Source organism: Zea mays, chromosome 6, assembly GCF_902167145.1.
Source record: "Zea mays cultivar B73 chromosome 6, Zm-B73-REFERENCE-NAM-5.0, whole genome shotgun sequence".
Taxonomy (NCBI): domain Eukaryota; kingdom Viridiplantae; phylum Streptophyta; class Magnoliopsida; order Poales; family Poaceae; genus Zea; species Zea mays.
Genome location: NC_050101.1, coordinates 18,790,466 through 18,815,573, shown reverse-complemented (window position 1 = coordinate 18,815,573; position 25,108 = coordinate 18,790,466). Strand labels below are relative to the sequence as shown.

Sequence of the window (25,108 nt, the reverse complement as noted above, 5' to 3'; positions counted from 1 at the left end):
CCAATAGGTTACCCTAGTTTGATTATCTTTATACCTTGTTTACCACTGAACTTTTTGGGTAGTACTTGCTAGTGCTTTATGTGGTTTTGGGTATAAAGATACATTATTCATGATCACACTTTTATTATCTGTTTATTATCACTGTTCATGATAAGATCATTATGTTAATTGGAACATGGAGCGACCACCCGGGAAAACAGTGCTACCACAAGGGTATAATGGGACGCCCTTGGCTGATTAATTAGGAAAGCTAGTGGAGGACTACCTTACCCGAAAGGGGCAAGGGCAGTAGGGGAGTGGTCAGTGTAGGGAGGCCCTCGGGAGGATTTTGCTGCGATGGCGGTCCTGCAAGGGATTCCTGCATTGGAGCTTCCTATAAACTGTAGCGGGTTTTCTGAAGCTAGTGGAACTTTGTAAAGGCCTCGTAGTGTTACCCTGCCTCGCCTCCTCGGTAGAGGTGTATGGGAAGTCGCGATCCCTTGGCAGATGGGTAACATGACTTGTGGGTAAAGATGCGCAACCTCTGCAGAGTGTAAAACTGGTATACTAGCCGTGCTCACGGTCATGAGCAGCTCGGACCCTCACATGATTAACTTATGGAACTTAAATTCAATTTGTCATATGCATTGCATCGCAGGTGATGTTGTTACTTCTGTTCTACAATTTAATTGGGTTGGTATTTACTTATACTTAGTAACTGCTAATAAAATTTTGACCAACTTTAAAAGCAATGCTCAGCTCTAACCATCCTCTTTGGTAAGCCTTACACTTCACATGAACTCCCACCTTTGGCGAGTTCATTCACATTATTCCTCACAACTTGTTGAGCGATGAACGTATGTGAGCTCACTCTTGCTGTCTCACACCCCCCCACAGGTCAAGAACAGGTACCACAGGATGAGGCGCATGGAGGATGCTGCGATGTGTTCGTGAGAGGTCTAGGCCGTCGTCTCCCAGTCAACTTTGGGTTGCTGGATCGTTTCCTCATATGATGTAATTATTTACTTATTTTTGTACAGAACTCCTGTTATATAGTAAAAGATGTGACATTCGATCCTGTGCCACTATGCATCATATGTGTGAGACTTGGTCCCAGCACACCTGGTGTTTATGTTCGCGCCCGGGTTTTGGACCCCTAAAATCCGGGTGTGACAGAAGTGGTATCAGAGGAATGTTGACTGTAGGACGAAACCTAGATAGAACTGGACAACCATTATCTACTTACCTTTGCTACTCTGATTCTTTCTAAACTTTTCTTAATCTTTTCTCATCTATTTCCGCCTTACTCTGATTATTCTTACCTTTTCCTTCTAAAGACAAATGTGGATTTCACACTTTGAAATCCTGTACCTAAAGTGACCTTTAGAAATAGGAGACCTAATCTTAGGAACAAAAGCAAAACTATTTTTGTAGATATTGGTATGCTTGAATGTTTGTTCTTATGATACTTGTATGATTTGGATCTTTGATTGAGTGTGATGGGTTGTGGAGTAATGTCCACAATTGTATCTGCATATACACGTAGACATAAGGGAAAATATTTATAAATAGACAACACATTCCCCATTAAAAACATATCTAGTTTAATAGATTCATCTTATCTTGAAAAGATGTAATCTTATCCTAATAGATCTAATTGACCTCATATCTTAACCGATCTAATCTAGATCCCATCTAATCTAATATGATCCAATCAAAAGTAAGTTAATAACAGGTTAGTTAATCTGGTGATATGGGTTAGACTTTGCTTCAACAAACATAATCTAACCTAAATTAATATCTTATACCAACTCATCCATAAACAACAATATAACCTACATCACACGCTGCCTAGTCCATTTGTTCCAAAAGCAAAATACAACTCTGTTCAAACCTACCTACCTCGTATACCCTGGCTATCCTAACTATATGTCCTCAACTCGGATGGCAACTCCAAGAAGAAAGGCCAAAGAAGACCAACCACATCAAAGAGGATAAACATCAACTCAAGTCTTCAAAGATCAAGTTGAATCGCCAGCGGAATCAAGATCCACAATCTTGGATGGAGTCTTTCCTTACCCTACTCTTTCTTACCCAAATCTATCTACGCTTTAAAGACACCTTTTATCCTGCATAGTAGATGGCTTGATACCCAGGCTTTCCTAATCCTTTTGGTATTAAAACCAATTAGAAACTAGCACATAGACTGCAAACAATTCTTTTTGCATCCCCTTTTATTACTAATCTCGAGGACGAGATTATTTTTAAGGGGGTAGGATTTGTAAGACCCAAAATTAGTAGAAAAAATATATAAATAAAGTATCATAATGCTTTGGAAATTAGGGAATAAGAAAATGATGAGAAAAGAATTTTTCTTTTAAAGGAAACCATTCATACATCCCATGAAATAAATAACACGGAGAATAAACTTAAATTAGTAATATTAAAATAGTATGGTTTATATTCACCTTTGGGTTTCAATTGATACATTTGAAAAATCTGAAAACTAAAATAGAAGTATAAATTTGAATTTGGAATAGAAAATAGAAAATAAAAGAGAAGGGAAGAACTAAGAAAAATACTACATAAAATAAAATAAAAATCAGAATAAACATCCTTCACACTTATATTATTAAATTATACCATTCAAACTGAGGACAAGTTATTCACAAAGTTTGAATTTAAACTTGAACTCAAATTGGATTTGAAAATGGAGAAAAGAAAATAGAAAATAAAAAGAAAAAGAATAAAAGCCAGATGGGCCGACCTCTACTCATTTCGGCCCACCTGAGGACTCCACGCGCAGCCCACCTGCTCACGAGCGCGTGCCGACATGCGGGCCCCGCATGTCAGCCGCTCTTACCTCGCACGCACTGGCACTCTCTGTCACTGCGGTCTGGGCCCACCCGTCAGACTTCATCCCGCGCGCTCTGACTGCCATGCGGACCCCACCCATCAGGTGCCCTCGCGCGCGCTTCTTTCACCGCTCGCTGGCGCATGGACCCAGTGCCGCGATTCCGTTCCACGTCGCTGCTCGGTGGGCCGTGGCTGTCAGTCCTATCCCCTTCCCAAGTCCGTAGCTCAACGAACTCGCCGCAACAACCGCGCGCGCGGTCCGCCATGATCGTCGCCGGGAATCTTGGGATCCTCCCTTCCCCGCCAACCGATTGTCCTCGGCGCGGACACCTTCCCATGCGTATAAATGCGGACCCGCTGCAACTCTCCCCTACTCCATTGAATCTCGAGAGCCGCCGTCTGTGGGGATCCGCCGCCGCCACCGGCATTACTTGCCACGTCGCCGCTGGGTACCCGATTGGGGAGCCTGTGACCTTCGCAAACACACACCGCGCATAACCGGGTGCTCCCCGTGTAGGATTAGTGCACGAGATTCGGGTAATCGCTCACCGTCGTTCGAGCACCGCCGCGAATCCGCTCTCCTCCGTGGGCGGGATTGCAACCTCTTCAATCGCCGGTGAGTCCTGGACGTCCACGTTCGCCTATTCTTCCTCTTTCGATTGCGCCAGGTAATTTCCATCATACTTCGTTGTTCCGCGGGATTGCGTTTCACCGGTGTGCTCCGCCGTGGGGAGGAGTTCGCGCCGCCGCCGTCGGGTGTCTCTGTTGGGGGAAGAAGATAACACATGTCGCGACCGTCGGATCGCGCACGGGCGGTCAGGATTAGAACGGCGTGTACCCCTTCGCCGCATTCGTTCGGGCCGTCGGATCCAATCGGACGAATCTGGGCGGATCCGGGGTATTTAAATCTACGCCGTTGATTTCCAATCTGACGCGTAGCAGTGCGTACCGGTTCACGGGAACCCAGATCTAATCTGAGCCCTCCGTTTCTGATCGGACGGCTCAGCCCATCCGATACCCCTTCGCCTCGGCTAAATTGATAAAGAGCCCTCGGTAACTTCAAAATAAACCCGCAGTCCACACTGTGGGAATCCTGAGTCTTAGAAAATTTACGTGTTAGCCCCTGGACTTTCTGATAATTGACGCCTAGTCCAGAGTTGTTTAAAAACCAGAAAAATACATTTAAAAATGAATTTTTAGTATTAATTAAATGCCAGAATTTGTATAATTCATAGTAAATTCATTTTAGCTCCAAATTGAGTCATTCCAATTCCTAAAATTTTGTAATAATATTCTCTATCATTTAGAATCACTGTTTTGACATGAACTCTGTTAGAAAATTAATTTATCATCTAATCCTATTATAATCACCTTAAATCTTAGTAAATTCATAACTTGAATTCTATAACTCCAAATTTAGTGATTCTTGTTCCTATGACCTTATTTTAATATGTATATTAATAATGTGTATTTTGTTCTTATGTTTGGTGTAATGTTAATTTTGCCTATACCATGTTTGTTTGAATTGCTACGACTAGCAGTGAGGTCACGAGTCATCTGAAGATCATCCTGGTACCTGGAATCTCAAGGCCCAGGCAAGTTGTGCCCTTGATCACTTCTTTTTACCCAGCCATGTTCTGATTAATCATAATGATCTGCATAGGTTAATTTTGATGGGACCCAATAGGTTACCCTAGTTTGATTATCTTTATACCTTGTTTACCACTGAACTTTTTGGGTAGTACTTGCTAGTGCTTTATGTGGTTTTGGGTATGAAGATACATTATTCATGATCACACTTTTATTATCTGTTTATTATCACTGTTCATGATAAGATCATTATGTTAATTGGAACATGGAGCGACCACCCGGGAAAACAGTGCTACCACAAGGGTATAATGGGACGCCCTTGGCTGATTAATTAGGAAAGCTAGTGGAGGACTACCTTACTCGAAAGGGGCAAGGGCAGTAGGGGAGTGGTCAGTGTAGGGAGGCCCTCGGGAGGATTTTGCTGCGATGGCGGTCCTGCAAGGGATTCCTGCATTGGAGCTTCCTATAAACTGTAGCGGGTTTTCTGAAGCTAGTGGAACTTTGTAAAGGCCTCGTAGTGTTGCCCTGCCTCGCCTCCTCGGTAGAGGTGTATGGGAAGTCGCGATCCCTTGGCAGATGGGTAACATGACTTGTGGGTAAAGATGCGCAACCTCTGCAGAGTGTAAAACTGGTATACTAGCCGTGCTCACGGTCATGAGCAGCTCGAACCCTCACATGATTAACTTATGGAACTTAAATTCAATTTGTCATATGCATTGCATCGCAGGTGATGTTGTTACTTCTGTTCTACAATTTAATTGGGTTGGTATTTACTTATACTTAGTAACTGCTAATAAAATTTTGACCAACTTTAAAAGCAATGCTCAGCTCTAACCATCCTCTTTGGTAAGCCTTACACTTCACATGAACTCCCACCTTTGGCGAGTTCATTCACATTATTCCCCACAACTTGTTGAGCGATGAACGTATGTGAGCTCACTCTTGCTGTCTCACACCCCCCCACAGGTCAAGAACAGGTACCACAGGATGAGGCGCATGGAGGATGCTGCGATGTGTTCGTGAGAGGTCTAGGCCGTCGTCTCCCAGTCAACTTTGGGTTGCTGGATCGTTTCCTCATATGATGTAATTATTTACTTATTTTTGTACAGAACTCCTGTTATATAGTAAAAGATGTGACATTCGATCCTGTGCCACTATGCATCATATGTGTGAGACTTGGTCCCAGCACACCTGGTGTTTATGTTCGCGCCCGGGTTTTGGACCCCTAAAATCCGGGTGTGACAGTGGCCGCCACGTGGCCGCCGCAGATTGCGCGCCGACCGTTGGCGCGGGCGAGAGCCGCTGGCCGGCTCGCTCATCGGACAATCCGGTGCACACCGGACAGTCCGATGAATTATAGCCAGCGAGCCTAGCTCTTTTCCCGAGAACAGCCAGTTTGGCCACCGAAGGCCGTGGAGAGTTGACCCGTTGACCAGGCCAGGCACCGGACAGTTCGGTGCACACCGGACAGTCCGGTGTGCCCCAGACTGGCCCAACCATGGCCATTTTTAGTCATTCTTCTTTTCTCCAATTTTGCTCGACTTGAGGTGTTTCCTAGTACTTAGAGGAACATAGTTAGCAACTAAAACAATTGACTAAGTACTAGAAACATACCTTTATCCATTTCTCCAAAAAGATTTGCAATGTGCTCCTTCTCAAGTCCAAAATGCACTTTCTTTGAATAACTAGGCTAGTGACCAAAACAAAGTGCTCAATACAAAGGTGAGGGAATATGCAACTTATCAAACACTCAAACCATAGTTCCATCTTGGCTTTGAACAAGTTGCACTTTGGTCCTCCAATTCACTTCATTTGGACTTGATCACTTCAATTTGCTTTTCTTATTCCCGTGCTTACACTCATAGAAGGCATGTTAGTTCATGGTGATGTGTTGGGCACTTAATCACCAAAACACTTAGAAATGGCCCAAGGGCACATTTCCCTTTCAATCTCCCCCTTTTTGGTGATTTATGCCAACACATCAAAAGCAGCTCAAAAAGCACTAACATAACCAAATGTGAGCCAGAAAGTGCAAATTGAAGTCAAACTTAAAACCACTTGAAATATCACAGGATTTGGCATATTTGGATCATTTTGCCACCACTTGGTTTATTTTTGTAAAACAAATTCATTTTTCTTACTTCTAAGTCAAATCACTTTATTTTTGCAAAACAAACCATTTTCAAAGACTAGATTTGATCAAACACTTAAAGCTCCCCCTTTTTCTCTTAAAAAGCTTTCTCCCCCAAAAGAGAATAGTTTTATAATTAGAGAGGTCCTCTTTGCTATTAAGAGGGTTTTGATCAAATAGACAAGTTCAAAATACAAAAATTTTGAAATTCACAAGTGGCGGTTGATCCAGTTGTTTTGGCCTTTATTTCTCCCCCTTTGGCATTAAGCACCAAAACGGAGAACTTAGTGGCCTTTTAACCCCATTGCCTCACCAAAAATTGCAAATAAACATCGAAAGCAATGAGAAAACATAAGGGCAACTTGGAACAAGATACATTGATACCGTAATGCAGTGGAAGCCTTTTTCTTTGTCCAAGTTCACATGTTCCCTTTCAATGCACCTTTGAGACTACATCATCATAACTCAACAAACGCATTAGTCTCAAAGGGTCAAGTTGTAGCATACCCTTCCCCTAAACATATGCATCATTTGCACAAGGACTTGTGAGGTCCGGGGATGACATTCTACAACTTGAGCTCAAAAATAAGCAATAAAGCTCAAATATATGATCAAAGGCATAAAAACACATGTATGCTATAGATCAATCCAAGTTCCGCGAATCTAAGACATTTAGCTCACTACGTAGCCTGCAAAACCTTTTCTCATCTAAAGGCTTGGTGAAGATATCGGCTAGCTGGTGATCGGTGCTAATATGACAAACATCGATATCTCCCCTTTGCTGGTGGTCTCTCAAAAAGTGATGCCGGATGTCTATGTGCTTAGTGCGGCTGTGTTCATCGGGATTGTCCGCCAAGCGGATTGCACTCTCATTATCACATAGGAGTGGGACTTTGCTCAGATTGCAGCCAAAGTCTCGGAGGGTTTGCCTCATCCAAAGTAGTTGCGCGCAACACTGACCCATAGCAACATACTCGGCCTCGGCGGTGGATAGGGCAACGGATGTTTGTTTCTTTGAGCTCCAAGACACCAGGGACCTTCCCAGAAACTGACAAGTCCCTGATGTGCTCTTCCTATCAACCTTGCATCTGGCATAGTCGGAATCTGAATATCCAATCAAGTCAAAGGTAGACCCCTTAGGATACCAGATCCCGAAGCAAGGCGTATGAACTAAATATCTAAGAATACGCTTCACAGCCACAAGGTGACATTCCTTAGGGTCGGATTGAAATCTAGCACACATGCATACGCTGAGCATTATATCCGGTTTACTAGCACAAAGATAAAGCAAAGAACCTATCATAGACCGGTATGTCTTTTGATCAACGGACTTACCTCCCTTGTCGAGGTCCAAATGTCCGTCAGTTCCCATCAGCGTTTTAGCGGGCTTAGCGTCCTTCATCCCAAACTTCTTGAGCAAGTCTTGTGTGTACTTTGTTTGAGAGATGAACGTCCCGTCTTTATGTTGCTTTACTTGAAATCCGAGGAAGTATGTTAATTCTCCCATCATGGACATCTCGAATTTCTGTTGCATCACCCTGCTAAACTCCTCACAAGACTTTTGATTAGTAGAACCAAATATTATGTCATCGACATATATTTGGCATACAAACAAATCACCATTGCAAGTCTTAGTAAAAAGAGTTGGATCAGCTTTCCCGACTTTGAAAGCATTAGAAATAAGGAAATCTCTAAGGCATTCATACCATGCTCTTGGTGCTTGCTTAAGCCCATAGAGCGCCTTAGAGAGCTTGTACACATGGTCGGGATACCTGTCATCCTCGAAGCCAGGGGGTTGCTCCACGTACACCTCCTCCTTGATTGGCCCATTGAGGAAGGCGCTCTTCACGTCCATTTGAAACAACTTAAAAGAGTGGTGAGTAGCATAGGCCAATAAAATGCGAATAGACTCAAGCCTAGCTACAGGAGCAAAAGTCTCCTCAAAATCCAAACCTACGACTTGGGCATATCCCTTTGCCACAAGTCGAGCCTTGTTTCTTGTCACCACCCCGTACTCGTCTTGTTTGTTGCGGAACACCCACTTGGTTCCCACAACGTTTTGCTTCGGACGTGGCACCAAACTCCACACTTCATTTCTCTTGAAGTTGTTGAGCTCCTCCTACATGGCCATCACCCAGTCCGGATCCTACAAGGCTTCTTCTACCCTGAAAGGCTCAATAGAAGAAACAAAGGAGTAGTGCTCACAAAAGTTAGCAATACGTGAACGAGTTGTTACTCCCTTGTTGATGTCACCTAGGATTTGATCCACCGGATGATTCCTTTGAATGGTGGCTCGGACTTGAGTTGGAGGTGCCTGGGGTACTTCTTCTTCCTCCTTATCCTTTTCATCATGTGCTCCCCCTTGATCCATGCCTTTATCTTGAGGTACCTGTTCCTCATCTTGAGTTGGGGGTTCCACCATGGTTGAGGAAGAAGGTTGATCCTGTTCTTGTTGTTCCTGCGGTCACACATCACCTATCGCCATAGTCCTCATTGCGGCCGTCGGAACTTCATTCTCATCTACATCATCAAGATCAACTTGCTCTCTTGGAGAGCCATTAGTCTCATCAAATACAACGTCACTAGTGACTTCAACTAAACCCGAAGATTTGTTGAAGACCCTATATGCCTTTGTATTTGAATCATAACCTAGTAAAAACCCTTCTACGGCTTTGGGAGCAAACTTTGAATGTCTACCTCTCTTTACAAGAATGTAGCATTTGCTCCCAAATACACGAAAGTATGAAACATTGGGTTTGTTACCGGTTAGGAGCTCGTATGCCGTCTTCTTGAGGAGGCGATGAAGGTAGAGGCGGTTTATGGCATGGCAAGCCGTATTCACGGCTTCCGACCAAAACCGTTCCGGCGTCTTGTTCTTCCTCTCCACTACACCATTTTGTTGTGGAGTGTAGGGAGCGGAGAACTCATGCTTGATGCCCTCCTCCTCAAGATATTCCTCTACTTGAAGGTTCTTGAATTCCGATCCATTGTCGCTCCTAATCTTCTTCACCTTGAGCTCGAACTCATTTTGAGCTCGCTTTAGGAAGCGCTTTAAAGTGCCTTGGGTTTCGGATTTATCCTGTAAAAAGAATACCCAAGTGAAGCCGGAAAAGTCATCAACAATTACAAGACCATACTTACTTCCCCTGATGCTAAGGTAAGCAACGGGTCCGAAGAGATCCATATGAAGAAGCTCCAGTGGTTTTGATGTCGTCATCACGTTCTTGCTTGGATGACTTTGTTCCTACTTGCTTCCCTGCTTGGCATGCTGCACAAGGTCTGTCTTTCTCAAAACAGACATTGGTTAGTCCTAACACATGTTCTCCCTTTAGAAGCTTATGAAGGTTCTTCATTCCAACATGTGCTAGACGGCGATGCCAGAGCCAGCCCAAGTTGGTCTTAGCAATTAAACATGCATCTAGATCGGCATTCTCTTTAGTAAAATCAACTAAATAGAGCTTGCCATCTAATACACCTTTAAAAGCTAATGAACCATCACCTCTTCTAAAGACAGATACATCTATGTTGGTAAAAAGACAATTATAGCCCATATGACATAATTGACTAACAGAAAGCAAATTATAACCAAGCGATTCTACTAAAAACACATTGGAAATGGAATGCCCGGTAGTAATCGCTATTTTACCCAAACCTTTGACTTTGCCTTGGTTCCCATCTCCAAAGATGATCATGTCTTGGGAATCTTTGTTCTTGACGTAGGAGGTGAACATCTTCTTCTCCCCCGTCATATGGTTCGTGCATCCGCTATCGATGATCCAGCTTGAACCCCCGGATGCATAAACCTGCAAGGCAATTTAGGCTTGGGATTTAGGTACCCAACTCTTGTTGGGTCCTACAAGGTTAGTCACAAAGGTTTTTGGTACCCAAATGCAAGTCTTACCACTCTTGCATTTAGGCCCCACAATTTTAGCATATACTTTACCATATTTGCAATGAAGCACATAAGAGGTATCATAAGTATGGTAAAGCATGCTAGATGTGTTCCTAGGCGCATGAGAAACAACATTAAAAGCCCGACGCCTAGGTCTACTTCTACCATGAGCATGAGATGAACTAGAAGAAGCATTCATGGCACGAGGAGCAAAAACAGCATCATGACGTGTATGTAAAATAGCATGATCATTACGAACATCATGATGAGCAACATGAGAAACATTAGAAGCATTCTTCAAATGAGCATATAAATAAGCATGGTTCTTCTTATCATGCAAAGAATGAGAACTACTAGCCAAAGGTGCTTTCCCCTTCTCCTTTACAAAGCTGGGGGCCTTTTGGCTCTTTGTGTTCATGGTTCCCCTTTGGAAACCAAGTCCATCCTTAATGGAGGGATGTCTACCAATGGTGTAGGCATCCCTAGCAAATTTTATTTTATCACATTCATCTTTGCAAATTTTAAGTTGAGCATGAAGATTTGCAATTTCATCATTCAACTTGGAAATAGTAGAGACATGATTATTGCACACACTAACATCAATATCCTTACATCTATTGCAAATAGAAACATGCTCCAAAGATGAACTAGTAATGCTTAACTTCTCCATTTTAGCATTTAAATCAACATTCATACTCTTAAGGCTAGAAATAGAATCATGGCATGAAGTCAATTCAAAAGCAAGCATTTCATTCTTCTTAATCTCTAAAGCAAGGGATTTTTCAACATTGACAAATTTATCATGTTCCTCATAAAGAATATCCTCTTGCTTTTCTAGAAGTCTATCCTTTTCATTAAGAGCATCAATCAATTTATTAATTTTATCAATTTTAGATCTATCCAAGTCCTTAAAGAGATCACTATAGTCTAGATCATCATCAGAATCCTCATCGCTAGAAGAAGTATACTTGGGAGTATCTCGTACCTTCTTCTCCTTAGCCATGAGGCTTGTGTGTCGCTCGTTGGGGAAGAGGGAGGATTTGTTGAAGGCAGAGGCGGCAAGTCCTTCGTCGTCGGAGTCGGAAGAAGAGCAGTCCGAGTCCCATTCCTTTCCTAGATGCGCCTCGCCTTTCTTGTTCTTGTAGAACTTCTTCTTCTCCTTCTTCCCTTTCTTCTCTTGGTCCTGGTCATTTTCATTATCGGGACATTGTGCAATAAAATGATCGGACTTACCGCACTTGAAGCATGTACGCTTGCCCCTTGATTTGTTCTTGTTGGGGTAGTCCTTGCGTCCCTTCAAAGCGGTTTTGAAGCGCTTGATCACAAGCGACATTTCCTGCTCATTAAGGCCAGTAGCCTCAATTTGCGCCACCTTGTCGGGGAGTGCCTCCTTGCTTGTCGTCGCCTTGAGAGCCACAGGTTGCGGCTCATAGTGTGGAAGAGGTCAATTGGCGATGTCGTCGACATACCTCGCCTCCTTTGCCATCATACGCCTGCTTACAAATTTCCCAAGAATTTCTTCGGGCGTCATTCTCGTGTACCTGGGGTTCTCACGAATGAGGTTTACAAGGTTAGGATCAATAACGGTAAATGACCTCAACATTAGCCGCACGACGTCATGATCCGTCCATCTTGTACTCCCATAGCTTCGGATCTTGTTCACCAGGGTCTTGAGCCTGTTGTACGTGTCTGTTGGCTCTTCACCCCTCTTCATGGCGAACCTCCCCAGCTCGCCTTCCACCAACTCCATCTTGGTGATCATCGTGGCGTTGCTTCCCTCATGAGTGATCTTGAGGGTGTCCCATATCTCCTTAGCATTGTCCAAGCCACTGACTTTGTTGTATTCATCCCTGCATAGAGATGCTAGAAGCACAGTAGTAGCTTGGGCATTTTTATGAATTTGCTCATTAATAAAAATAGTATTATCACTACTATCAAAATGCATTCCATTCTCCACTATTTCCCAAATGCTAGGATGAAGAGAAAAAAGATGATTGCGCATTTTATGGCTCCAAAAAGAATAATCTTCCCCATCAAAATGAGGGGGTTTGCCAAGAGGAATAGATAGAACATGAGAATTGGAGTTGTATGGAAAACGAGAGTAATCAAAAGACGTTTTAGAGTAGTTTGGTTTAACCGTCTTTTGCTTGAAGGAAGAGTCGTCGTCGTCGTCTTCCTTTGGTGAAGAAGAAGAGTCGTCGCTGTCGTAGTAGACTATTTTCTTGATGCGCCTCTTCTTCTTCCCGTCCTTCTTCTTGTTGTTTGAGCCTGAGTCGGTGGGCTTTTCACCTTTTGGCTCGTTGTCATTGACGGTCTCCTTCTCCTTCTCGTCGATCACGATCCCCTTGCCTTTAGGATCCATCTCCTCGGGCGATTAGTCCCTTAATGAAGAGAACGGTTCTGATACCAATTGAGAGCACCTAGAGGGGGGGTGAATAGGTGATCCTGTAAAAACAGCTCTAAACAAACAAACTTGGTCCAAATATGGATTAGTGAAATCTAAAAACCAAGTTCGAATGAGAAGAGTGAAAGGAGAAAGAGGACTTCTTCACTTAATTGCTCTCACAAGGTGAGTATTAAACTTAGAGCAATATTAAAGTGAAGTAAAGAGCTAGGAAGAACAATAATCGCAATAAAGTAAATAGACAAAGACACAAAGCGATTTATCCCGTGGTTCGGCCAATGCCTACATCCACGTTGTGGTGACCTCCTTTGGTCAAGGGTTGCACTCAACCCCTCTCAAGTGATCCAAAGATCAAACTTGAGTACCACAGTTTTCTTCCTTATAGTATAATCCCGTTTGTGAGGAATCTCCACAAATTGGAGTCTCTCACACCTTACACAAATGATCTCGATCAACACAAGAGTAAGGGAGGGAATAGCAACGCACACAAGAGCACAATCACAGCAACAACACGCACACAAAACAAGAAGAGAGCGCAAGAAACAAAACGACAGAGTCACAGCTCAAGAACGCGCTCAATTCTCTCTCTAATGAATCAAAAAGGCGTGGTCGCGGAGTCTCGGAGTTGTAGTGTGCTCAAAGTATGCTTGGATGTCTGGTAGAGGCGCCTAGGGGCCTCTTTTATAGCCCCAAGGGGCCAAGGAGCAGTTGCTCCTTCATTTTGGAAGGCCTCTGTTTGCCTTCTGCGCAGTGGTGCACCGGACAGTCCGGTGCCCCACCGGACACTCTACAGTGTCGATCTCCTTCCATACAGGGCCGAGCCGACCGTTCTCAGCCGAGCCCCGCCTGGCGCACCGGACAGTCCGGTGCGACCTCCTGACCGTTGGCGCTGCGGGCGTGGCCGCCACGTGGCCGCCACAGATTGCGCGCCGACCGTTGGCGCGGGCGAGAGCCGCTGGCCAGCTGGCTCACCGGACAGTCCGGTGCACACCGGACAGTCCGGTGAATTATAACCAGCGAGCCTGGCTCTTTTCCCGAGAGTAGCCAGTTTGGCCACCGAAGGCCGTGGAGAGTTGACCCGTTGACCAGGCCAGGCACCGGACAGTCCGGTGCACACCGGACAGTCCGGTGTGCCCCAGACTGGCCCAACCATGGCCATTTTTAGTCATTCTTCTTTTCTCCAATTTTGCTCGACTTGAGGTGTTTCCTAGTACTTAGAGGAACATAGTTAGCAACTAAAACAATTGACTAAGTACTAGAAACATACCTTTATCCATTTCTCCAAAAAGATTTGCAATGTGCTCCTTCTCAAGTCCAAAATGCACTTTCTTTGAATAACTAGGCTAGTGACCAAAACAAAGTGCTCAATACAAAGGTGAGGGAATATGCAACTTATCAAACACTCAAACCATAGTTCCATCTTGGCTTTGAACAAGTTGCACTTTGGTCCTCCAATTCACTTCATTTGGACTTGATCACTTCAATTTGCTTTTCTTATTCCTGTGCTTACACTCATAGAAGGCATGTTAGTTCATGGTGATGTGTTGGGCACTTAATCACCAAAACACTTAGAAATGGCCCAAGGGCACATTTCCCTTTCACTATGCTCCGCTCATCCACTGTTGTCTGCTACCGCGCTCCCCGGCTTCCCCTGCTGTTGCGACTGCTGTGGTGCTATGGTGTCCCTGGGTTTCGCAGACCCGGCGGGTTCGGGGATTCAGGGCGGGTTCGGGTCTCGTTCTCCGGTCTCGGGTGCGGGTCCGCGAACGCTTCACCCGCCTCGAACCGTCCCGTTGCAATCCCTAATCTGAAAGCCGGTTCGAGAGAATCCCAATGCCAACGAACATTTGGGCCCAGTGGCCAAAAACTGAGATTCCATCTTTTACCCCTAGAAACTGGGTGGGCTCCTCAAGCAGAAGCACCGTCCACGTCATCCTGAATCTTCCCCACCGTTCGATCTTTCGATGGACGTCCGAGATCAACTGGATCAGATTTTTACTGAAGTACCTTCTCTTGGTTCTCCTTACCTTTTCTGGTTCCTTCTAAGCTTTCCTTTACCCTCCCAGCTTCTCATCAACAGGAAAAAAAATATAGGGCCCCTTTGGCACAGCTCCTAGCCACAGCTTCACTCCTAGCTTTCACGGAGCCCTGCAAAACACCTAAAATGCAACTGGATTCTGGTGTGGAGTTGACGAGAATCACTTCTCCATTTACACTACCAGCTGAGAGCTAAAAAAACCCGCTCTCCACCGCTTCCCACTACTAAATCACTTCAGAATTGATTCTCACCTGCTCTCCACCTTGCTTCCCATTAGAATCACTCCTTTGGAGAATCAAGAAGTGAAGCCAAAGAATCAAGAAGTGAAGCTCTGCCAAAGGGGCCCATAAGCTCTGGCTTTTGCTTCTACTTCCAGAAGCTTCTCTCTCCCACTCCTCGTCGCTCTCTCTCTCCCAACGCGAGGATGACTACGGCTGCCGGCGCGCGCAGCGCAATGGCTACGTGAAAGGTCCTTGTTTGGTTTTGGTAATTGAGTGACAATTTAGGTGGACTAATTATGTTTAATATGAGATACACAGGTGATTAGTCCATAGGTACACTTGTGTGAGCAGCTATGCCATGGAGGAGGAAATGACTTTGATTTGTTGCTAAGGCTCACACATGTGATGGAGGAGCTTAATGCATGAGACATGACATGGTGTCATGTGGCTAGATGGAGAAGATCAAGATAAGACTTGGCTTGATGGATCCATTGCGATGGTGAAGGGCAAGTTGGAGGCTTTGAAGCCATTGGTACCGAGTGTCGGGAGGCTTGAGCAAAGACTTAGAGCCGAAGGACCGAAGTAATGGTGAAGAGCAAGTAATGCAAGATCAATGGACCAAAAGCCATGTGATGATATGAAGTGGATCATAACATTTATGATGGTGTTGGTGCATGTGTTGCATTGGCATCGACGATGGTAATGGAGATGAAATGGAAAACGCAAGGCAAATGTATAAACTAGGGCATTTTCATTTCACTAGTCTAAGGTTGAGTAGAGAAGTGCTTGACCAGGTTTAGGATAGATGGCCGTATTACCAAGAGGGGCAAACTTGTTTGCATATCGGTCATCTAATGCCACTCGAGTGATCTAACATCGTGACGTTGCTAGGATCGAGTGGCGTGGTGAAAAGAGAGAAAAATCCTTTGAAAATGTTGTGAAAATGCTAACACACACGTACATGGTCTTGTTAGCACATTTGCAAAGGTAAAGAGTTTCGGATCGAAACAGAGAAGTTTGGAGGTCACTGGGGTGACCGGACGCTGGGTCAGTGCGTCCGGTCGCTCACCCCAGAGAGGCAGTGTCTTGGCTAGGTGTTCGAGGCGATTGGACGCTCGGCCGGACGCGGGACAGTGTTTTCGGTGTGTCCGATCGCTCGGTGGTTTGACAGTGCAATTGTTGGATCGGACGCTGGTGCGTCTGGTCGGTGGTGACCGGACGCGTCTGATGGATAGCTGTCTTCTAATAGACTGTGCTTAGTTTGGTGCATAAGTTTATTTCTTCGTTTTGTCTGCTCTTTAAGAGCTTGCTTTTCTTCAGCCGGGGGCCGGACTTGTAATAAGGGATGGTTAAGTGGCTAAGTGCATCTTATGCAGAGGCCGGAATAAAAATTCTTTTTTCTAAAAAGCACGATTACAGTTGCATTCGTGATGTTGTTCTGCTCCTTAAGTTTGCATCCCTGCCAGATCTCTGATAATTAATGTCATGAGGTTTAACCATTGTATATCACGTCCAATAACCATTTATTCAAGGTAGGTTACAGCACTCACAGTTCAGCTGACAGAAATGAAGGTTTGTATTCTCAATTATACTGCTGTCTGTTAACGAACAAAATTACATTGAGGTATAAAAAAATGCACAAATAGGAGTGTCACACAGGATACTTATCAGCTACATACAAGCAAGTAAATTAAAGAACATTCAGATTACCAGGGATAATAATAAGCAAATAAGATCCATGGATTGGTTCCATCCAACGTTGGGTTTAGGATACGATATTGGGCTGCCACTTGGGCCTTCTGCTAGTCTCTTTACTGGCTTGCTCTTGCTCTGCGCGCTTGCCTGTTGGCTGCTTGCTTTCTTTACAAATTAATTATGATGAACCAATGGGCCTGTTCGCTTCTGACTATTTCAGTTGTGGTTGCAGCAGTAAACTAGCGCAGCGCTGTTGCTAGAGCTAGGTGAAGGTACAGCTGCTGCACGGAGCTGGTGTATTATTGGGGAAGGGCGTAATGGCATTGAAATCAATTAGACCAGCCATTTGTAAATCAGGTCTAAAACTGTGCTGTAACCTGCCTCATCCAGTGTAAAAGCCAACACTCGCTCACATTTCAGCTGGCAGAAATGAAAGGAGAGTTCAGAAAACTTCCATGTTATTTGTATTCTAAACGATACACTGCTGTGTTTATTTGAACCAATAAAATCACATTGTGAAAAAAATGCAACAAACGGGAGCATGCATCGGACATCATTCTCAGATAGACAGATACATACAAGTAAACTAAAAGAAAAACAGAATGCCAAGGATAATTAAGTAGATAAAGATCTATGGATCTACTAGGTGACAACCTGCGGCTTGCTTCCCGAGTGCCCAACAAATAGGATGCAGGCGGCGATAAGCGTGAGCACGACGAGGACCACGACGACGATGGCGAGACACTTGGCGTGGGGACGAGACACAGCTCCCACCGTCACCACCATGGACAGATACAGCCCGAGAGCTATCGCACAGAAGAAGAAGAAACCAACCGTGTTGAATGGCCCTACCATGAAGCGTCCGGCGATCGCCGTGAAGAGGCCGCCAGAACTGGCGATGCCTTGTGAAAGGTCCAGCAAATGGCCCAGGTATGGACTGTCCTCATCGTCTCCGATCATGTCCTGTGTGAAGGATGGCAACACGTGTCTGTCTGCCGCATGCCGCAGCTTCGGTTGGAGGAGGGCGACGACGGCGGTGAGGATGGCGAAGGCGTAGTATTTGTTGAATGACAGGATCAGAAGGCAGGTCGCCAGCTCTAGGAGGAGCTGAAAAAGGGTCCGCCATCCTACGCCAGGTGCCCCGGTCTTGGTAGCCTCGTCGACCCCTTCGCCTGGTCTTCGTCGGGCCCTTCGCCGGCGACAAACACCCATTAGTAGTCCTCCCGTGGCAGGCCAGACATTCAGATTGAACTCGTCGGCTCTCGTCCTCCGTCCTCTGGTCCTCTCTGGTGAGGTGTTCTTATTCTCCCCCCCCCTCTCCTAGGCCGCCTTCCTCCTTGGGCTTCTCCGTTGCTGCCGATAGCCATGTGATTTTGTTGCAATGAGGCTGTGGCGGGGGTGGGTTCCTGGGGTTGATGTTTCCTTTGAGCCGTTTAATGGAGATCGGTCCCATGGTGGTTTGGAGGCCCATTCGATGTGGGATGGGGCATAGGATGAAGACACATCGCCTCTAGCCAAATCAAGGGTGGAAACCGCTGTGCCGCAACTTGACCTAATCGGCTCTCCTTCGCTCCCTCACTTGGCCGCTTTACTTGCCTCGATCTGGTCATCCCCTTCCTCGGTGAGATCTAGTTTCAGTGGTGGGTGGAGGTGGGTGCCGATCCAGCCCCCGTCCTCGGAGGAGGAGTGGTCGAGGATTGGATCGGGGAGATCTCTGCCGGTTGCAAGGCGTGAGGCGATGGGTGCCAAAGGTTGGAGCCAAAAATGGGGCACTGGGAACAACAGGGAGGAGGCTCGCGATCCGCCGCAGTGGAGTAGAAACAGGAATCTGAGCTGGAGATTGAGGCCTCCCCCCTGGAAAGACGATCCCCAAAAAGGATGTAGCCGACTCTTCTTCCACTGGCGAAATGATCGTGCAAGGTAACCCTAATTTCTCCCTTCATTCTTCTGGGTCTGAGAATGAAATGGGGAGGAGATTTTTCTGCCAGAAGTGTGGGGAAGAAGGTCATCACGCAAGGGATTGCTGCAAGTCTCTTTGGTGTGAGATCTGTCGCAAGGACACCCATGTGATGGCTAAATGTGTTTGGCCGCGACAGATTAAGCCCATGATGCCGATTGTGGGCATGGCTGCAGATGGGCTAGGGTTCTTCTCATCCCAGTATGCTAAACCCAGTCTCAGGAAACCTAATCTATCTTGCTTGGGGTTGGTTAAGATTCTGGAAGGGTTTGTGTCTGCCTCTGAGCTTGAAAAGGATTTTAGCTTTCACTTTCCTTGGGGAAGAACTTGGAAGGCAGAGAAATGTCCAGCTGGTTATGTGATGCATTTTCCGTCTCAAGATAAGCTAGATGAGCTGAGTCAGTTTATAGAGGTCAAAATGAAGATGTCCGGAGCTAAAATCATGGTGCTGCCCTGGAACTGTCAGGCTAATGCGAAAGCAAGGCTGCATACTGTTTGGATGAGTGCGGAGAATGTGCTAGATGAGTTAAGACACTACCAGGCTATCTGCGAGCTGGGATCGATCTTGGGGGCTGTTGAGGAAGTGGATTTAAAATCTCTGGAGATGTCAGAGTCGGTCAAGTTTAAGGTTCATGTTAAGAGCATTAACATGATTCCAAAAATAGTGGAAGTTGGTGTCAAGCCTTTTCTGTTTGATGTGTATTTTAAAGTGGATTCAATTGTGGAAGAAGGGTGGAATGAGGAGAATTCGAATCTTGGTAAGAGAGTGAAATCCAATACATGTGTTTCTGAAGGATCTATGTCTAAATCGACAGGGAAAAAAGCTAGAAAGGAGTCTGTGGACGGCAAGGAGAAGAATGAGGTTGCTTCTTCGGCTGGCAAAGGTCACTCTAGAAAAACTGCTACTGTTACTGAGAGTGAAGGTCAAAAGATAACCCACAAAGGGGACAAAACACTGCAGCACAATGAAGAGGACAGTGGAGGTCAGGTTAACTTGGAGCTCAGTGAGGAGGATCTCCTTAGCTCTCAGGAATTGGCTGAGTTAGCTAAAAGTGTGGGTGTCAATCTGCAGTGCTCACAAGAAAGTGGGAATGAAAATTGCAAAGCTGAGAACACTGGTGATGGGGTGGTTGCTCAGAGAGATAAAAAAGGCAAAGCTAAAATGGCAGAGGGGTTTGAGGGGCTGAGGAGGAGCCCAAGACTTGAAGCTGATGATGATTTGAACATTACTGAGAAAGCTATCAACAGAGCTGAAGCTAAAGACACCTTCATACATAAAGGTAACTGCTGGAATCCCTTCTCTGTCTTAAATACTAAAGATGCTGTGCTAGTAGACCTTGCAAATTCGTTAGGTGTGTGCCTAGGAAATAATAAAAATGAAATAGAGCTCAGTCTTCAGGACATAAAAATGCTTGAAGAAACCAAATTAAATGTTATGTTGAACTCAAGTGGTGGTAGACAGGACTCTTCTCCTCTGGTTCTTTCTGAAGATCGTGACGTAGTCTCTTCACAGCCCATTGATGACTCTCAAAATGACATGGGAAATGTGTCTGATGAGGACTTTTTCCTTAATTTAGAAAAGGAAAGTGCCTTGGACATGGTTTACATAAGTGGGTCCAAAAAATCAAAAGGGAAAAAACATTTTCCCTTTGCTGCCAAAGGCTCCTCTAGCAAGAGGAGAAAAAAAAGGGCAAGGCTCACTCTCAATATCCTAGTTTCCTATGAAAGGCATCATATGGAATTATCAGGGTTTGAAAAAAAAGGCAAATATGAGTTTATCAAGGAACTCACAAGTGAAGAGAAGTTGGATTTTATTGGTTTACAGAAAATCAATAGGAAAGTCTTTAATCAGAATTGGTTGGATGGTCTGTGTGGCACTAGGAGTTTTATTTGGGTCTCTGCTGAACCCAATGGGAGATCTGGTGGGTTGCTGTCGGGCTTTAACTCTGATACCTTTGACATTCTTAGTCACAAGTGTGGTAAGTTTATGATCAGCAGCCTTATCACTCACAAAAGAGAAGAATTTTTCGTGGATTTTTTTAAATGTATACGGTGCTGCTCAAGAAGTCAGTAAAAGGGATTTTTTATGTGAGCTGGCCTCCTTTTGTCATAGTTCCTCTCTCCCCCTTCTTGTTGGTGGGGATTTCAATATCATTAGAAGAGAGAGTGACAAAAATAAGCCTGGGGGTACTAATAAATGGAGCTTTCTCTTTAATGCAATTATTGAGCAATATGGCTTGATTGAGTTGGATTTGGTTGGTAGACAGTACACTTGGTCCAATAACCGTTTAGACCCTACCTTTGAAAAACTTGATAGGTTTTTGGTAAGTCCAGAATGGGATTTGGCGTATCGGAGTGTGATGATTTTTGGTTTAAATAGGTCCTTTTCGGATCACTCCCCTTTATGTCTTGACACAGGCGACCGTGCCCCTATTAATAGGATCTTTAGATATGAATTGTGTTGGAATTCTAGAGCCGATTTTCGCCAGGTAGTGACTAACAGCTGGTGTCTCCCGGTTAGGAGTAGGTGCAGTATTGATGTGTGGAAAGAAAAAATAAAGAGACTCAAAAAGACTTTGAAAGGGTGGCACTGTAATGTTGAAGGAGCTTATAAAAAAACTAAAAAGGAATTGATTCAGAAAAAATCAATTCTTGGGACATTGAGAGTGAATGTAAGATCTTGTCTGAATCGGAAAGACAAGAAAAATTGCAATGCGAGCTTGCCTTGAGATCAATTATTTCTGAAGAAGAAATTAAAATGAAATAGATAGCTCGAGAGAAACAAGTGGTTGAAGGAGATGGGAATACAAAATATTTCCATTTGAAAGCTAAAGGGAGAAGAAGAAAGATTAGAATTCAATCTCTTTTTCATAATGGTTCTGTTGTCGTGGGTGAAATGGAGTTGAACAAAGTGGCTACTGACTTTTACAAAGAGCTGTTTGGTCCTTCGAATATTTCTCACATTAGCATGGGAAACCTTAACTTGACCCAGCTAGATGAGAATGATAGAAATTTTCTTACTTCCCCTTTCTCTTATGATGAAATTAAAATGGTGATTGACTCGTTAAAACACAATAGTGCTCCGGGCCCCGATGGTTTGCCGGCGGAATTCTTCTAGACCTTCTGGGATATTATAAAAAAGGATATGTTTGCATTGTTTGTAGATTTTTATAATGAAGTGCTTCCCATAGAACGTCTGAATTTTGGTGTGATTACTTTGCTTCCTAAGGTTGAGAATGCGTCTGAGATGAAATATTTTAGGCCAATTTGTCTGTTAAATGTTTGTTACAAAATCATTACTAAAGTTCTGAACAATAGGCTTGCTTGTTGCATCAAAAAGGTGATTAGTGATACTCAGTCTGGTTTTATTAGAGGGAGGTATATTCTTGATAGTGTTGTTGCCCTACATGAGATTTTACATGAAGTGAAAAGGGGTAAACAAAGTGGTATTTTGTTAAAAATAGATTTTGAAAAGGCTTATGACAAGGTTAATTGGCAGTTTTTATATCAAATGATGATTATGAAAGGTTTTGGAGTTAAATGGTGTGACTGGGTTATGAGAACTGTCAGAGGTGGCAAGGTGGCTGTTAGGACAAATGACTTAACTGGTCCTTTCTTCTCTACTCACAAAGGGGTCAGACAGGGTGACCCCTTTTCTCCTCTTCTTTTCAATCTTTCTGCGGATGGCCTTTCTAATTTAGTTAGAAAAGCTCAGCAAGAAGGCTTAATTACTGGGCTCATTCCTCATATTGTAGATAATGGGGTGGTAAATCTCCAATATGCAGATGATACCATCTTCTTGTTGCAAAATGACTTGGGTATGGCTAGGAATCTGAAGTTTATCTTACTCTTGTTTGAACAAATGTCGGGCTTGAAAATAAATTTTCATAAAAGCGAGGTGGTCTGCTTTGGTGATGCAGTAACTCTTAAGGATTCTTTTGTTGAAATCTTCACTTGCCCTTACAAAGAGCTGCCCCTGAAGTATTTGGGTATCCCTATTGATAACAAGAAAATTGGTTGCTCCCTTTGGCTCCCCACAGAAGAAAAGGTGGAAAAAAAGTTGGGAGCCTGGAAGGGGAGGTTTCTTAGCATGGGGGAAAAGTAACTTTGCTTAATAGTTGTCTGGCTAATGTGCCTTTATACATGTTGTCTCTTTATCCAGCTCCTAATCTGGTTCTAAAAAAGATAGACATGTATAGGAAAAGGCTGCTTTGGCAAGGGGGTTGTGCTACTAGAAAGTACCACTTGGTCGACTGAGACACAGTTTGTCTCCCAAAGGACCAAGGGGGTTTAGGGTTGGTGGACTTTAAATGCATGAACATCAGCCTTTTAACCAAATGGTTGTGGAAATTAGATTCTTCTGATGGGCTGTGGCAGAAGATTGTCAAAGCTAAATATCTGAAAGGAATTCCTTTAGCTTTGGTGAAAAAAGGACCCAATGACTCCCACTTCTGGAAAGGGTTAATGAAGGTTAAGGATCATTTCCTTAAATACAGAAAAAAAATCATTGGGAATGGTGAGGACACCAGTTTTTGGTTTGACACCTGGTGTGGCGATTCCCCCCTGGCTGTAAGATGTAAAAGGCTTTTTGACTTAACCTTTGATAAGAATATTACCGTGAATTGTGCTCTTCAGTCTAATCTCAATTCTTTGAGTTTTAGAAGAATTTTGGGGCCCGAAACCACCACTTTATTTGAAACCCTCTAGATTATGTGTGAGAACTTTGTCTTATCAAATGAGAGGGACAAAGCTATTTGGACTCTAGAGAATAAGGGGTTCTCTGTCAAGTCGCTATATTCTCGTATCAGAAGTGATGCTGTGAAAGTCCCTTATAAATTTCTCTAGAAAATTAAGTTTCCTCAGAAAATAAAAATTTTCCTATGGCTTCTTCTGAAGGATGGTATCTTGTCTAAGGAGAATCTCTTAAAAAGAGGTTGGGTGGGTTCCTCGGATTGCAGCTTTTGTGGTATCTGTGAATCCTCTCCTCATCTTTTGTTTGAGTGCTTTGTTGCGAAGTTTATTTGGAGAATTGTCCAGGTTGCCTTTAATTTGTCTTCTACTCCTTCTACAACTGCTCACTTGTTTTGTGATTGGATTCAATCCTTTAACAAATCTGTTCGCAATCTAGTGCTGGTGGGTTGTGGGGCAGTTTTATGGGCAATCTGGAGAACAAGGAATAATGCTTGTTTTAATGGCAAGTTGGTTTTTGATCCTATAGAAGTGATCTATAGCTGTTGCTTTTGGCTCGATGCTTGGTCTGTTTTGCAGAGCGAGACAGCAAGAGAGATGCTGCTGGAAGGAAGCTTGCGAATTCGAAGGACGGTAAATGAGTTCTTTGCGCGCGCGAAAGGATGGGCTCCTGTGTCCAGAAGGATCGTGGGTTGACAAAAAGTCTTTGGCCCTGTCTTGCTTATTGATGTGTGGTTGCAGTTTGGTAGTTCTCTGCTGGCTCTTGGCTGCTGGTTTGTAATATATCGTTATGTTAGCTGATGAATGGTCGGCTTTTGATACTTTCCATCGTTAGGTCTTTATCTCGTGTGTGAGTTTCGCTAAGTCGAACTCAATAAAATCGCTAGTGACTTCACAGTCTGTAGTAAGGCTGTCCAGTAGTTGATCGTCGGTTAGGCGTTTGAGGTCTATGGTACCTTAAGTTCGCCGCCTGGATGTAATTGCACTCGTTTTGTTATGTTTCCTATTTCTTAATGAAATAGGGGGGTTCTTCCCCTTTCTGTCAAAAAAAAAAAAAAAAAAAACTCTAGGAGGAGCCATGAGATGCAGACCAAGGCGTTGCCCCATTTTGGCAGCAGCAGGATGAGTGCTGCATCGGTGATGATACCAGCCAGGAACAGCGTGTCTTCGACACTAAATGCTGTTGATGTGGAATAGTGATGAGTCAGGGACACATAGAACATCGGCATGGCGAACCAGAGCGCCTTCAGAGAATAACCGGACAACAATTTTATTTGCTGTTTGAGCTGACCATCTGTGGTATCATCATTGCCATAGACGACCTGCACTAAATTAAAAGATAGTAAATAAAAACTTAGTTTTAGATATGCCAATACTAATAATAATGCAGTAATCTAAAAAAATAATGCAGTGTGTTGCTTAAAAAATATTCATGTAATATGTGTGATTCGACAATACATGAAAAATCGATATAGACCGCGTCAATGCCTTTTAATCCATAGTTTCAGTTTTAGCTTACAAAACATTATATTAGTAGTCATTGCCATAGTTAGAGCAACTAAAAAACTCACTATATTCTTCCTAATCTCTAATAATAGAGATTTTGATATTTTTAGAAAAAAAAAAATCCTCCAATGACTTCTTTAATTGGTTATA

At 44.0% G+C, this 25,108-nt stretch overlaps 2 protein-coding genes across 2 annotated transcripts; one reads left to right on the top strand and one right to left on the bottom strand.

Annotated features, from left to right (window-relative positions):
* Positions 1–17,236: 17,236 nt before the first annotated feature.
* LOC118472159 (uncharacterized) lies at positions 17,237–18,807 on the bottom strand. Its single transcript, XM_035959882.1, has one exon. The coding sequence runs from the start codon at positions 18,016–18,018 to the stop codon at positions 17,449–17,451; it is 570 nt and encodes a 189-aa protein (XP_035815775.1). The 5' UTR covers positions 18,019–18,807; the 3' UTR covers positions 17,237–17,448.
* Positions 18,392–24,495, top strand: LOC103629048 (uncharacterized). Its single transcript, NM_001357028.1, has 2 exons — positions 18,392–20,043; positions 24,032–24,495. The coding sequence occupies exons 1-2, from the start codon at positions 18,714–18,716 to the stop codon at positions 24,091–24,093; spliced, it is 1,392 nt and encodes a 463-aa protein (NP_001343957.1). The 5' UTR covers positions 18,392–18,713; the 3' UTR covers positions 24,094–24,495.
* Positions 24,496–25,108: the final 613 nt, after the last annotated feature.

Coding starts and splice junctions, on each gene's coding strand:
- LOC118472159 (XM_035959882.1), bottom strand. CDS start 18,018: ATGGGTGTTTGTCGCCGGCGAAGGGCCCGACGAAGACCAGGCGAAGGG.
- LOC103629048 (NM_001357028.1), top strand. CDS start 18,714: ATGATCGTGCAAGGTAACCCTAATTTCTCCCTTCATTCTTCTGGGTCT. Junction 20,044..24,031: donor AGACACCTTCATACATAAAG/GTAACTGCTGGA, acceptor TCTGTTTTGCAG/AGCGAGACAGCAAGAGAGAT.